Source organism: Antechinus flavipes, chromosome 5, assembly GCF_016432865.1.
Source record: "Antechinus flavipes isolate AdamAnt ecotype Samford, QLD, Australia chromosome 5, AdamAnt_v2, whole genome shotgun sequence".
In the NCBI taxonomy this organism is placed as follows: Eukaryota; Metazoa; Chordata; class Mammalia; order Dasyuromorphia; family Dasyuridae; genus Antechinus; species Antechinus flavipes.
Genome location: NC_067402.1, coordinates 11,252,220 through 11,266,279, shown reverse-complemented (window position 1 = coordinate 11,266,279; position 14,060 = coordinate 11,252,220). Strand labels below are relative to the sequence as shown.

Sequence of the window (14,060 nt, the reverse complement as noted above, 5' to 3'; positions counted from 1 at the left end):
ATCTACATTGTAAGGGGTTAAAAAGAGAATGAGAGGAAAGAAAAGGGGTATCTATTTTAGATGGAGTTTTTGAGGATTTTAGTACAAAGTGAAGAAGAGATGTAGAGTGATAGTAGGGATGGAAGGATTAAGTGAAGGTTTGGACAGGATGGAGGAAACATGAAAATGATTTTAGACAGCTAGGAAATGAGCCAGCAGTGAGGGAGAGATTGAAAATAAGTAACAGAGGAGAGATGCCAGAGGAGGCAATCTATTTATGGAGATAGGTTGAATGAGATTGCTTGGACCTGTAGTGGGGTTAGCCTAGAAAGGAATAAGGCATATAAGATAGAGGGGAAGGAGGAAAAAGAGGCAAAAAGCATCTGAGTGATAGGGTAGAAGGGTTCAAGCAAAAGGGGAGAAGAGGGATTATATAGCAAATGACCTCAAAGTTGTTCTATAAAATCCGAGGCAAAAATCTTAGCTCCAAGGATGGATGGGTGGGTTTGAAGAGGGATAAGAAGCTTTAGCTCTATCTTGTATTCTGCTAGTGCCCCAGATGACTGTAAGATCATTGGATATAGAAAAGGTGCCCAGTTTTATTGGGAGACAGAATTCCTTACCAAAAACTCCACACACACACACATACACACACACACACACACACACACACACAACACAAACACAAACACACGCTAGGTCCCCTCTCAAGCCCTAACCCTAAAACATAGATCTGCAAATCAGAAAACTTTTGCACACACTTAAGAGTTAAGAATAGAAACCTGTGAACATAAAATCAAGTCATCAACAAGTACTTCTTATGTTTCAGGAACTTGCTCAAACTACAGGTGCAAGGGATCTCAGTGACAGCATCCAATATCTCAAAGGGCTGCCAAAATGATCCCTAAAGTTTGCAAAACACCTAGAGTGAAAAGTGATGGAGAGCACTACTACATTTCCTTCAACCAAACAATTAACCCTCTCTTCCCCTTTAGCCTAAGTAACCTTGACCTTATGGGCACTATTCAAAGGTTAGCATGTTTTTTAAGTGGAAAAGTCACCTTGTTAGTGTCTCTTGAGATGGCACTGAAATGTACTATGTGGAAATACATCCTATTTTCTTTCACTGGTTTGGTAATCAATTATGCTGAATGCTGTACTTTTCCTCACTCTATGGATGTTATTTTAAGATCACAGAAGTAGCCCCCAAAACGTAACCACAAGGAAAAGCCATTTTAATGGCCATTTTTTATATGATGCTGAATGGAGGAGGAAATCTCAGGGAATAAAATATTCCTCAATTATATCTGAAACTATTTAGGGAAGCTAAACTCCCTAAAGAAGACTAATGGTGATTCCATTATAAATCTAATTTTATAGGGTTAAGACTTGGTCATTTTAATTAGCTTCATGCAGAAACTTGGCAGAGTCCAAGTGTAGGAGTTGATTTTATTCTACAAAATAACTACCATTAACTAAGCATCCCTAGCTCTTAGGAGGTCAATGGAAGGTGCTCCTGGGACTGTTAAGTAAAGGTTAACATCAAAATTTAAAAAGTAGACCTTGACAAAGTTATGATTATAAATGAGCCCAACTTGATTGTTTTTAAACCATAATTGAAATGTTGATAAAGGAAGGAGCCAAGAGAGCCTTCGGGTCCTGATATTAGGATTTAAGACAGGAAACAGGGTGAATGAAAGGGGAGTCTTTCCTATTCACTTAACTGAACCTCAGTTTCTTCCTCTGTAAAATAGGATAGTATTAATATGTGTGTTCCCTAGTTTATGGGATTAAGGGAGGTTGGAGTGAGTCCTTGGAGAAAGAGACCAGATAGTAATGTGTGCCCTAGTTCATGAGAATAAAGATCATTTGGTGCTACTGTGTCAATTAGAGTGGCAGAGCTTCGAGGGACCGATTAGAGATCGTGGTTCTAATTGTGGGTCGGACTTTGGAAATCATTTCCACCCATTTCTCTTCCAGGTGAGCAAACTGAAGCCCAGAGAGTTCCAAGTCACTTGCCAGAGGAATGACTGAAACCCCTGCCTTCCGAGTTGGAGCCAGGGCTGTTCCCTTCTTCCCAGCTTCAAGGCTTGGCAGTCATGTGTTTCTTAGGGTAGTTCTAATGTTTAAGTGACAGTTCTCAGTTAAAAGTCAGAGCAGTGAAGTGGAGAGAATGCTGGATTTGGAGGCAAAGCTCGTGGGTTCACTCCGACTTTCCCACTTACGCTTTAAGGCATTTCCCCTCCTCAATTTCCTCACCTGTAAAACGAAAAGCCTGGGCTGCTCAGATCCCCTCCCCTTGGACCTAGGACCAAGGACACCTGCCTCCCGGCCTCCACCGCCGAGTCCTTAGCCCCGGGGTCAGTAAGTGAGGACTGGGGTCAGGAAGCTAATGGATCCTTCTCAAGGAGCCACCGGACCGGCTCCCTTCGTTTTAGTCGCTTTGTCTCCTGAGCAAACAAAGCTGGATTCCGGGCTCTCCGATTCTGGGCTTTCTCTTTGTGCCCTTCCTAATCCCCAGCCCCGAGAGAAGGAAACGCGCTACACCTGGCCCAGCTGGAGGCACCTGTTTAGGGGACCTCCGGGGCTAGGGAAGGGGAGGGGGGACGACGCCGTCAGTCACGCAAGCCAGGGGCCAGCTCCGCAGCCAGCCACTCGGAAGCCCGTCCCGAGTGAGTCGTGGTGCCTCAGCTCGCCCCCGAACGAGGCAGTCCCTCCTTCTCTTTACCTGGCGACAGTGCCAGCTGACTGGCAGGGAACGTGCCCCCCCGTGCCCAGGCTCTGCCCCTCTGCCCACAAAGGCAGGCCACTTACCACTGCTGTGTCCCAGTCCGAAAGCCACGGAGATAAGGCAGGCGGCTCCCAGCACGGGCCCCGGAGCTGGGCGGCCCTTCTGCAGGCACATCATGCCGACGGCGGTCCAGAGCGCCAAGGCCGAGCCCCACATCGCTAGCAGCGCCCGGCGGGCGGCCCCTCCCGGCCGCTGCCTTCAAGCTTCGGGGCTCGTCTCCCGCCTCGGGCCGGGACAACCCGGCGGGGAAGTCCTTCGGGGCCAAGTTTCAGTCCCACGTTGCTTCCCGGCTACGGCAGGGGTCGGTGCCTCGCGGCGCCCTCTTGGCAGGGAGCAGGAGCGGGGCCAGGGCCCGAGCGGGGCACAGCATGTCAGGACGACCGCAGGAATCCGGGCGCTTCGCACAATGGGCTCGAGAGCTTGGCCGGAGCGCGAAGGCGAGGCAGAGGCGGGGGCCGGCGGGGGCGGAGAGGGGCGGCGGGCTCAGCCCGGCTGGGGCCCCGCGGCGGCGGCTGTGGCAGCGGCGGAGGAGGGCAGCGGCGGGCGGTCCCGCTTCATTCAGAGCGAGCCCCGGAGCCAGCGCGCGGGGGCCGGCTCGGCTGCCCGCGCCCCAGCCCCCGCTCGGCCGGCCCGGGACAAAGGGCTTTTGTTCCAAGCCTCTGCCCGCGGCCGCCCCCGACGGAGCTGCAGCCGCATAAATCAGCTCCGCCGGGAGTTGGCCCCAAACAAAGCGCCCAGGGGGAGAGGCGGGGGCCGAGGGGAGAGGCGCCTGGCAGATGGGGGGGGGAAGGCGGAGGCGGGGGCGAGATCTCAGCCAAGCGCAGGGAACGGACCGTCCCAGGCTGGGAAAGGGAGAGGCTGCGAGCCACAGGTGGGCAATCCCGCCAAACTTGCGCTCCTGCTGCGTGGGGCTTCTCGGTTCCTAGCTCACCTCGGCCTCGGGGACCCTGGTGGAGGCAAGGAACGGACCGCCCCAAAGAGGAGCCCCGGTTCGGGCGGGTGCTGCTCAGGGCTGGCACGGAACCGCTGTCGCTTCCAGGCTAGCAGAAGCGGCGCGCAGACCGGCTCCTGTCTAGGCGCCCGAGCGGCACCGACGGCGACTGTCCAGGCAGGCGGGCAGCGGAGGCTGCTTTGGAGACTAGGTGAAGGGGGCGGGCGCGGGGGGTGTGGTGGGGCTAGAGGGGCCCCGGGTACGTCCCGAGGGGAGAGGTAAGAGGAGGCTGGGCTCCCCTCCTCCCCCCCCCCCTTCTTCCTCCTCCTTCCTTCGGGCCGAGAGCGAGAGAGAATGGAGAGGCGCTTGCCGCTGTCCAGGCGCACTAGCCCCCAGTGCCGGGGGGCCTAGAGCGCAGCTGGGGAGGGGGGCAGCTCCCAGCAGCTGGGGACCTGGGGGCGGGGGCTGTTGCGCAGGAGGGGCTCGTGACTGGGCCTAGATAGTCCCGTCGGGGCCCCCGGGCGGCCTGGGACCGGTCAACTCCGGCGGCTTGGCAGTTGCTAAGAGACGGGCGCGGGTTCCACCGCGACCCCGGAGATCTGGGCTGGAGCAGCGGCGGCCGCGGGCGCGTGGGCGGGACATTGGTGAAGCATGAAGTCACCGGCCCATACTCTTTCTTTGTTTTGCTCAGCCCTGTGTGTGTGTGTGTGTGTGTGTGTGTGTGTGTGTGTGTGTAAGAGTTTTCTCTCCCTTCCTCCCCCCGCCCCCTTTCCCCAGGGTCTCACAGTGGCTGGACTATGTCCACACAGCCACTGCAGCATCACGTCCCCCCTCCGATCCCCGCCGGCTTCCCGGTGCCTCCTGCCTGAGGGGCTGCAGTCCGCGTAGCCCGCCTCCCCGCCTCGCCCGTCCCTCCCGCCGCCCGCTGCTCCCGATCTACTCACTGACCAAGAGCCGCTCCCCCAATCAGGGGGGATCCCGATCGCTGTCAACGTCCTCCTGCCTCCTGGAGTCACACCAAGCGCCCCTGCCCCCCAACTCTGCGGGTCCCAGCAGGGAGGCCGGCAGTGGCCTCTGCCCCGCTCTTCCCCGGCAGCCAGCCCCTCCCCCCTGCCGGCCTCAGGCCCTCCACTCCGCCGGGCCAGCCAGTGCTCGCGCTCCTCGCCCCTCTTTAAAGTGTGGTTCAGCCTTCGCCTCACTTCAGTGTAGCCCGAGATCACAGGGACCGAGGGAACACAGAGGTTAGAAACCCCTGCCCTGGCCGTCAGGGGAGGGGAAAGAGACCTCAGAGAGACAGAGGGACACCTACGGAGAGACAAGCACAGACCCAGAGGGAGACTGAGACCGAGAGAGAAGCTCCTGACCTTTTCAGTAGAGTGCGGAGAGAAATGGGGAAGTTCTGTGAATGCAGCCTGTTCCCAAGTCCTTTCACTAGCACCCTCCAACTATGGCCACGTTGGGAGCCCCCCTTCCCCACCCTCATTTCCTACCAGTTTTTTTTTCTTCTTTTAAGGATATTAGTCATTATACAGCCTTGATCTTGTAGCAGGTCCCCCTGCCTCTTAATTGACAATCTCCATCAAAAGCTTTTAGGGGACCCCTTGGAGCAGGTCAAGGAGAAAAGCTATTAGTTTCCTTAACTGAGCAATCTGGTGAAGTGGAAACGAAGGAGAATTGGAAGCTTGCCGTGGCAACCTTGCATTTCCTTCCTTCCTTCCTTCCTTCCTTCCTTCCTTCCTTCCTTCCTTCCTTCCTTCCTTCCTTCCTCCCTCCCTCCCTCCCTTCCTTCCTTCCTTCCTTCCTTCCTTCCTTCCTTCCTTCCTTCCTTCCTTCCTCCCTCCTCCCTCCCTCCTTCCTCCCTCCCTCCCTTCTTTCCTTCCTTCCTCCCTCCTCCCTTCCTCCCTCCCTTCCTCCCTCCTTTCCTTCCTTCCTCCCTCCCTTCCTCCTTCCTCCCTCCTTTCCTTCCTTCCTTCCTTCTTCCTTCCTTCCTTCCTTCCTTCCTTCCTTCCTTCCTTCCTTCCTTCCTTCCTTCCTTCCTATAATATCAATGCAGATATGACAGTTCAGAAGAAAAGAAACACAAATCTTCCCCAGCCCCCTCAAGAATCTTGGATCTAATTGTTTTGGAAGCTTCCTTCAATAATAAGGACCCCAACTGACGAATGGCTTCTCATCCTCTTCACTCTTCTCCACATTCTCCCCTGGGCGGCCCTCTCAAGTACTGCCAGTCTTCTTCCTAAAGTCTTCTTAAAAATCAGAGTTCAAAGTAAATAGAGGGTGAGGGGACCTAACAGGTAAGTGTATCTAATAGGTCCCTGGGAAGTAACACTTGAGCTTGAGTTTTGAAGCTACTTTCAGTAGGGTCATAGAAGCTGGAACATTAAGAGACTCTAGAGAGCATCTAATTAAACCCCTTTGTTTATTTTTTTTTCAGATGGTAAAACTTCAGGCTAAAGAGATCCCATGCCTTGTGCAGGGATCCATAAATCCTAAGGAAGGACTGGCATCTAACCCCCAGGGCTGCTGAGACTTTAGGTCCACTCACTTCTCCACTCAAATTTGGTGCTCATTTAAGGTTTCTGTTTCCTCTGAAAACTGAATAAATTTCTGGAAAATGAAGGGGTGCAGCTCGGTGATCACTGAGGACCCTTGGAGCTCTCTAAAGCCCCTGGCTTTATGACCAGCAGTTTCCATACTGGTATTTGGAGGTAATTGCTAAGTAGGAGGCTCTGTTTTCTCTTGCCTAATTGCTAACTGAGGGAGTGGAAAGTACCAAAGTAAGTGGCCTCCTGCCCAGAAAACTCCCCCAGTTCAGGTGTTGTGCTTTGTGCCCGCAGAGTAGGTGAGAAAACAGAAGCCAGAAGATGTTTGGCAACAGGTCCCTCATGAACTGTCACAAAGGGGTTACAGTGAAACAGGTGTGTAGCTTTTCTTCCAAATCAACCCTTCTTCCTAACTTCCTTTTTTTTCTGTAGAAGGCACCCCCATTCTTCCCAGGCTCACAGCCTAAGAGTCAGATGCCTGCTCTTTATTCTCATCTACACCCCATAAACAATCAGTCATCAGGTCCTATCCATTCTGTTTCCAAAATTCTCTGTAGATTTTCTCTACCTACTCATCTATCCCATGTTCTTTACTCACTGGGCCCCTGCCTTAATTCAGTCTCTCATCAGTTACAATAACCTCCTAATAGGTGTCCTTGCCTCTAGGTTTTCTCCTCTCCAACCAATATACCCCCCCCCCTTACATCTGCCCAAGTGATCAATTGCCATTTATTGTCAACTTTCTACCAGCTACTATGCTAATCGCTTAGGATACAAAGAGAAAAAAAATGATCACCAGGAACTTCACTTTTATCAAATGTTCTTAAGTGTAGTTTTATAGATGATTTATATTTGTTTGCTTAATTGTGTGATCTTATTTTATTTTTTCCCCATAGCAGAGTACAGATTGCTTGAGGCCAAAAGCTATTTAACATTTCTCCCCTGATTTTTCAATGACTAATAAAGTGCCTGTCACACAGTAAGTATTTAAAAATGATCCCTGGATTGAGTTGAAATAAACAAACTTTGGGTAACGTTTCAAATTTTGACGCTGTTCCAAGCTCGCCCTAATTTTAAACCTCACCCAAGGACACAGATGCTTTGTCCCGGCTCTTGGGCAGACTTAACAACCATCCAAAAGAGGAAAACCTTCATCCTGGTCTTACAAGGCAGCATGCACACTTTCCAGAGATCGGTTTGCAGACCTTAGGAATGCAGCCACCCTTGAGACTCTGCAGTGCTACAATTAGGAAAAAGCATTGGAATTCATAATTCCCAGGAGGACTGTGGGTCTCCAAGCAGGCTCAGCAATCAAGACAAACACAGGATTGGAGCAGGGCGGTTCAGTGCAACAGAGCAGTCTTTTGGGGCATCAATTTTCAAGTTGGATTATATAAATCCAAAGTGGCACGTTAGTCACAATATAAATTCAAATGAGTAAATTCAAATTCAAAAATCATCACTAGGGAAATGTTAACAACGAAAAATGGCTTTTAGTAAAATTGATAAGGTCAAAGCCATTTTCTCTTCAAAAGCATTTTATTTATACCCTTTTCTTTCTTTCTTTCTTTTTTTTACCCAAATGTGACTTCCCAATAACTACCTCTCTTCATCAAATACACATTCCTTGTAAGAAATAAATACAAACGAACAAAATGACCTGGCTCCCCAAAGGCTTGCCTTACTCCACACCTATGGGCCACCATCTATTTTTTGGCCATCAGTCCTCTGAAATCACAATTTAATTTTCTTTAACCTTGTTTCTTTGTGGTGTCTCTCTTTGCTCTTCCAGAGTAACTGAGTATTGCAGGGGAATAAAAGGAGGTTTATGGATCCAGTTCACGTTATTCTTCAATATTAGAAGACTATTGATCCACTGTATTCTGAAATGAAGCAATGTGTTCTTCTTCATTCATATCCACACAAACTAAATTCTTTTCTCATCTACACCACTGAGAACTTCATTTCCAGGGTCACTTTTTTCTGTGACATCTATTTTCTCAATCTCTCAGCAGGGCTCCTCAACTATTGCTAGAGCTCATTTTGCCTGTAACTTTTCTCCTTAGTCCATTATCTGGATTCTTCCAATCTATATGCATCCCAATTGCTTTCTCCTTCCTCACATATCCTCGAGGGCAGAATCTGCTATTGTTTTATTTTCTGGGGGAGGGATCCCTTAAGGCGAATTAAGAGTCATGGTAGATTGGGTCATGCCCAATGGCAGAGAGAGTTATGTACCCATCTGATTGTACAAAAGCAGGATATGAACCCCTCTGTCTATTGGGGCATGTTACATGTTACCTTGTCCATAGTAAATATCTCATGTGTGTTTGCATTAAAGAATTTCTCAATTCTAAAGACTAAGACAAGGAACTTCCGTGACTAATCTCCTTAGAACACTAAGATTACAAAAGGAAAAATCTTTCCTGGACGTTGATCATCTTCCTATATTACATGCCATCAAAGTCTCAATAATGTTTGGTTTTCTTAATTTAGGGCAGTTGAGATGCAAGTGAATTCCTCAGAAAACTTTTTGAACTTCTGAAGGATTTCCCTGATCATAATGTAGTAAGTCAATCATGTAAAACAGAGCTTCAGCTGCCCCATTATCAGAATTATTTTTCCCTCCACAAAATTCTTCATAATGTGATAAAAGTGTGAAAATACTCATTTTCAGAAAAAGAACTGAGAAAAAAAAAAGGTGGGAGGAAGGAAACCTCAGTCTTATTGAGTACAACTTTTGTTTTGGAAAAAAAAAAAAAAAAAAACAACTGGGTATTGTTAAGAGTATTTTGGACTTGTGTCCAAATCTACTTTTTGTATTTACTGGCTTTTAGAGTACAGGCAGTTCACTTCAATCCTTTCTCAATCTCAGAGGTGTTTGTCTGTAAAATGAAAATGGTGAAACCTGTAGATCACCCTTATCTACAACCAAGAATGAGAGAACTGATACAAGGATATAAACATCAGTTATTTTTATGCAGAACTTGCTTTGTTTGTTCTAGCTCATTTTCTGCACTATTGCTCCCAATAGCTCTAACTAGCCTCTTTAACTTTTCAGTTCAATCATTTTCATAGATCTCTGCAAACCTTTTCTACTGTTTATCAAACACTAGGATTACAAAGATAAACATAATATTGTCCTTGTAGTCAGCTGTTCACTTTTATGATGTCAGTCAAAAATCAATAAGCACTTATTAAGCAAGAGAGAGAGAGAGAGAGAGAGACAGAGAGACAGAGAGGCTGAAAGACACAGAGACAGAATGGGAGAGAATGAGAAAGAGACAAAGGCACAGAGACAAAGAGAAAGGAAGAGAGAACATATGGTCATATAAATCTATGCAAAGAAAAGACAAATTTTGGGACAATCAGAAAAAAGCCTCATGTAGAAGATAACAATTTGAGATGATCTTGGAAGGAAATGAGGGAAATCAAAGAGTCCGGAGTCAGGGGGAGCATTCAATACAGACAGTCCATCAAAGTTGGTGATGGATTGTGGAAATGCTTTGGCTAAGGTATTATTGATTGCCTGTGCCAAGTTCCTTTGTGCATTTCTTTTTGCATTCCTCATCCATGAGCTGTTGACCTACACATTGATGAGGGTTTTTTTTCTTTAATAAGAAAAAAAATCCATTAACAATATGTCTTTAAAAAATGATGACCATGGGAAATTCATAAATGTATACATATTGAAAAAGGCTGACTTGTTAGCACAAACCTAATTTTAAAATCTCTTTAATGCTACTGAGCCTTTAGCTTTCCTTTACTGGTAATTTAGGAAATTTTCCCACTTGCAGAAACCTAGAGGTTCATAAAGAATGTTAAGATCATAAGCCTTTTATATAGATTATAGAGATTCATGTCCCTTAAATTAAAAAAAAAAGTCTAATGTCTTTTTAGACCAAGTAATCTTTTCAAAGTTTATATAAAAGTATTTTACATAATCACATATGACACATATAATACTTGATACACTCATTTATTTAATAAATTGATTTGCCTAAAGTGCATCTGTAATTCCACAAACAGAGCTTAGTACAGGGGAAAAACTTCACCTTTTTAATTAATTTAAAATTTCAACTTCTCAACTTGTAGCTTTTTCTACTGGGAAAAGTCACAATTTCTCTGAGTTTTATTATTTTCACCTTTACCTTCATTTTCATCGATTAAATGAGGGGGTGGCACTGAGTATCTTATGAAGTCTCATCCAGTTTTCCACCTCTGATTTTATGAAGTGCCAGCTGGGTTCTAGAAGTTGAAAAAGAAAGGAAGAAATGCAATAGTCCCTGTGTTCCCCACCCCCCTCAGCTTACAATTCACTGGAGACATTCCAATCTCTTTACAGATATGATTTGTTTATATACATATACAAGAAGATATCCATCAATATCACCCTTTGAGATCCAAGATGACAGTATTGGACTTGACAAGATTAGAGTTGGGCTTTTAGCTTCTATTAGGACAGAAAGATGACAAATGAAGTGTTTAAGAGACAATTATTCATCTCCACTTCCTAGTTTTTAGTGCTCCCCTATATCCTATATGATATAGGAATTATATGTAGTTTTTATTGGCATCCTCCCACTACTTGAATGTAAACACCTTGAGGGGACCCCTGCTTCAGACACCATCCTTCCTCTTTTCCCATATGAGGAAAGTGAAAATCAAAAAAGTTAAATGAGTTGACCACACCTAAACAGAGAGCAAGTGATAAAGGTGTGACTTGAACGAATATGCTATGGTACCAAATTAAGTACTCATTTAACTTTGATCTTCCTGCACTATCTAGGCTAGAAGTAATCAGGGGCTGGACAAAGTGGTAGCAATGAGAATGGAAGAGAAAGAAGCTTTCATTTTAGCAGAAAAATGAGCAGGACTTGATGTCCCATTGGAGATAAGCAATGAAGGAGCCATAATCAAAAATGACTGTGTAGTTTTGCTGAAGATGAATACTATGATTTTTCAGAAATCAGAAGGGAAATCAGTATAGCTTTGTATTTAGGGGAAAATGGTAGCATCATAGAGAAAGCCTCCTTGGACTCTTCTTCCAAATTTCTCTTAAGAGGATCTTATATATTCAACAGTCTGGCAGAGACTAAGTATCTAATTGAAAGCAGACTTGAGGAGAGCCCAGTCTTAGCTAGATGTATGGTCAGCTGCTTTTCCTTCCTCCCTCCCTTTCTTTCTCCTTTCCTCTCTCTTTTTTTTCCCTTCCTTCCTTCCTTCCTTCCTTCCTTCCTTCCTGCCTGCCTGCCTGCCTGCCTGCCTTCCTTCCTTCCTTCCTCCCTCCCTCCCTCCCTCCCTCCCTCCCTCCCTCCCTCCTTCCTTCCTTCCTTCTTCCTTCCTTCCTTCCTTCCTTCCTTCCTTCCTTCCTTCCTTCCTTCCTTCCTTCCTTCCTTCCTTCCTTCCTTCCTTCCTTTCTCTCTCTCTCTCTCTTAGAGATTAATTTCTTTATATGAGTCCCAGAAAAATGAACTATATTTTAATTTTTTAAAAATTAATTATATTTTATTTTTTCAAAGATACTTTTCAACACAAGGTAAAATATCTTATCCAAGATCCCAGAAATGATGGGAAGAGTTGAAATCCTGCTCCTGATCCTCTGTTATCTGAATTTGAGGTGATGCTGGTATCTAAGCTCTACATTAAAAGAAGTTAGACAATCTAAGAGGCAAATGAAGAGGGAGACAATTTCAGGTACCTAGGGAGGTTTATGAAAAACTCCAGACAAAAAGATATTTTTAATTCAAAATCAGAATTGTTAGCAGCATATTTTAAATTATCAGGTTCATTCAATTAGCAAGAAATCCATCTTCCTCAACTCAGCCTATGGAAGAAATGCTCAATTTATGTAGTTATTTGAGGCTAAATTAAATCCATAATGCCATAGAATATTTACAAAAGCACGTATAGAACTTTTAAAAATGGAAAATTCCCATTCTTGGTCAAGATACAAATTATGAATGACTTTCTTGTATATCCCAACTTTGTTCTTCAACTATACATAGAATCATTAAATTCCATTGTTATGTGGGAAGAGAAAATTATGATTAATATGGATAATTAAAAACATTTAAATTGTATTTGGTTCAGGGATATAATCATTCAGTGTGGTTTTATTACGTACTCACCATTTCCCAGACATTTTGTTGGTAATGGAGATTCAAAGGCAAAAAAAAGACAGTCCTTGTCCTTAAGGAGTTTATATTGTAATGGGCATGTAGAGTTTTATGCTTGAAATCAGAAAGTCAATCCCAATTCACACATCTATTACGTGTATGAACTTGAACAAGCCACTTAACTTCTACTTACCTCAATCTCTTCATCTGTAAATTGAAAATAACATTAGCAACCATCTCATAAAATTATTATAAGGACCAAATACTTAAAACACTCTATAAATATATTATTGTTGTTATTATTATCTTATGAATACATATATATGTATTTCATTCCAATTATGCCTATTGCTGGATCCTTACTGACTTGTTCCTAATTTTTTAAAGTTGAAGATCTAGAAACATAAATGTCACTTCAGAAGATGGATTCAAGCCTTTGGACCTGACCTATGTAACCACAGAAGAAACTCTTACTGGAGGCAGCCCAAGTTTAAAATCTTTTGAGGATTGGTTCACAAAATCTCCCAGAGGGCAAGATAAATACTTGCTAAACTGAACCAAATTCCAAAAGATTGGAAAAGGTCACAATGTGGGGAGAGGTCTAGGGAGTTTACAAAAAATTTAGACCCAGAAAGCCATCCATTGATATATATGCTTTTTTAAAGAACAAATCCACTTATTTATATATAATCAAGGAATGATGAATCAACCATCCCAAATTGCTTCTTAAAACAAAATCCATCTTTTAATTACAATATTCTCCCAGTGTCATTGTATATCTGTGCATTATGGACTCTTAAAGTTTCTTTAGGATTGAATGGTTTGAATGTGTATTGGAGTGTGTATAGGAGGGAGAGGTGATAGTTGTTGGAGAGGGCTACAACACATTACCATGGGGAAATAGAATTGTGGCAAGGAAATATATCAACCAAAAAGCCAATTGAGTGGGTATAAGATATAACCAATGGAGCGCTTATGTGTTTTGTTATTGCCCTTTTGATGTCAAGAAAAATGGAAATGAGAGGATAATTTTAGGTAGATCTCCTTTGGTGAATTTTTGGTAAAACAAGGAATTGAAAAAAATGCAGGAAGATAGGAATATAAGGCTTGTCATCTGTATTGTTGATGGAAATGTCCACAGGAGGTAGCAGGATTCTATGAAAACAGTGACTTTGTGGTTGAAGGGCCTACTTTAAAAAAAAACTAACTCTGCCAATGATTGTAATTAGGTCTTCACCTCAGTTTCCTTAACTGAAAAATATTAAGGTTGAACTAGATAATCTCTGAAGGCAACTTTAACTCTAAAATCTCTGATCCCATGAAATCCTGGGTCTCTTAGAGCATTTGATTATGGCTTCAATCAAACTAATTAGCTTTAATTCTTTTTTAGGCAGTGCAGACATCACATGTGTTGGGCATAGAATACCATTTGTTATGTATTACCTGATGTCATCCTTTGTGGGTAAATATTAAATTAAAAAACTTAGAAAAGAAACCTTAAAAAAAATTGAAAACTAAACCAGATGAGTTGATTAAGTCAACAAAAGTTTGAATCCTGGATTAGCTAAAAGGAAGCCTCAGCGCAGAGGAAGTTTATTTGGTCAGTGTGAAAAAAAAAAAAAAGAAAGAAAAACAAAATAAAACAAAACAAAACAGCTGCTCTGATGGTTAGTCATCTGGGGAGACCAAGGCTTGAT

General features: G+C 44.6%; 2 protein-coding genes across 10 annotated transcripts in view; one reads left to right on the top strand and one right to left on the bottom strand.

Moving 5' to 3' along the window:
* Positions 1-2,927, bottom strand: part of ITGB8 (integrin subunit beta 8) — a 106,880-nt gene extending 103,953 nt beyond the window's left edge. For all 4 annotated transcript variants that reach the window (XR_007947868.1, XM_051963201.1, XM_051963202.1 and 1 more), the window contains exon 1: positions 2,794-2,927. Coding sequence is in view for 3 of the 4 variants with exons in the window: in XM_051963201.1 (XP_051819161.1) it covers positions 2,794-2,926 (133 nt within the window). In the remaining variant the exon portion in view is untranslated. The remainder of the gene's footprint in view (positions 1-2,793) is intronic.
* A 249-nt stretch (positions 2,928-3,176) lies between these two features.
* On the top strand, positions 3,177-8,617 carry LOC127539164 (translation initiation factor IF-2-like). Of its 6 annotated transcripts, none has more exons than XR_007947869.1 (3): positions 3,177-3,912; positions 5,755-6,409; positions 6,539-8,617. XR_007947869.1 is itself a non-coding variant. In XM_051963206.1 (2 exons), exons 1-2 carry the CDS (start codon positions 3,177-3,179, stop codon positions 6,153-6,155), a joined length of 756 nt encoding a protein of 251 aa, XP_051819166.1. In that variant the 3' UTR covers positions 6,156-8,617. The 6 variants fall into 6 exon arrangements, 2 of the variants coding, with proteins under 2 accessions (XP_051819166.1, XP_051819164.1); XR_007947872.1 differs by having other exon boundaries at positions 5,755-6,619; positions 7,144-8,617; XR_007947871.1 differs by having other exon boundaries at positions 5,755-6,619; positions 7,141-8,617.
* The last annotated feature ends 5,443 nt before the right edge of the window (positions 8,618-14,060 follow it).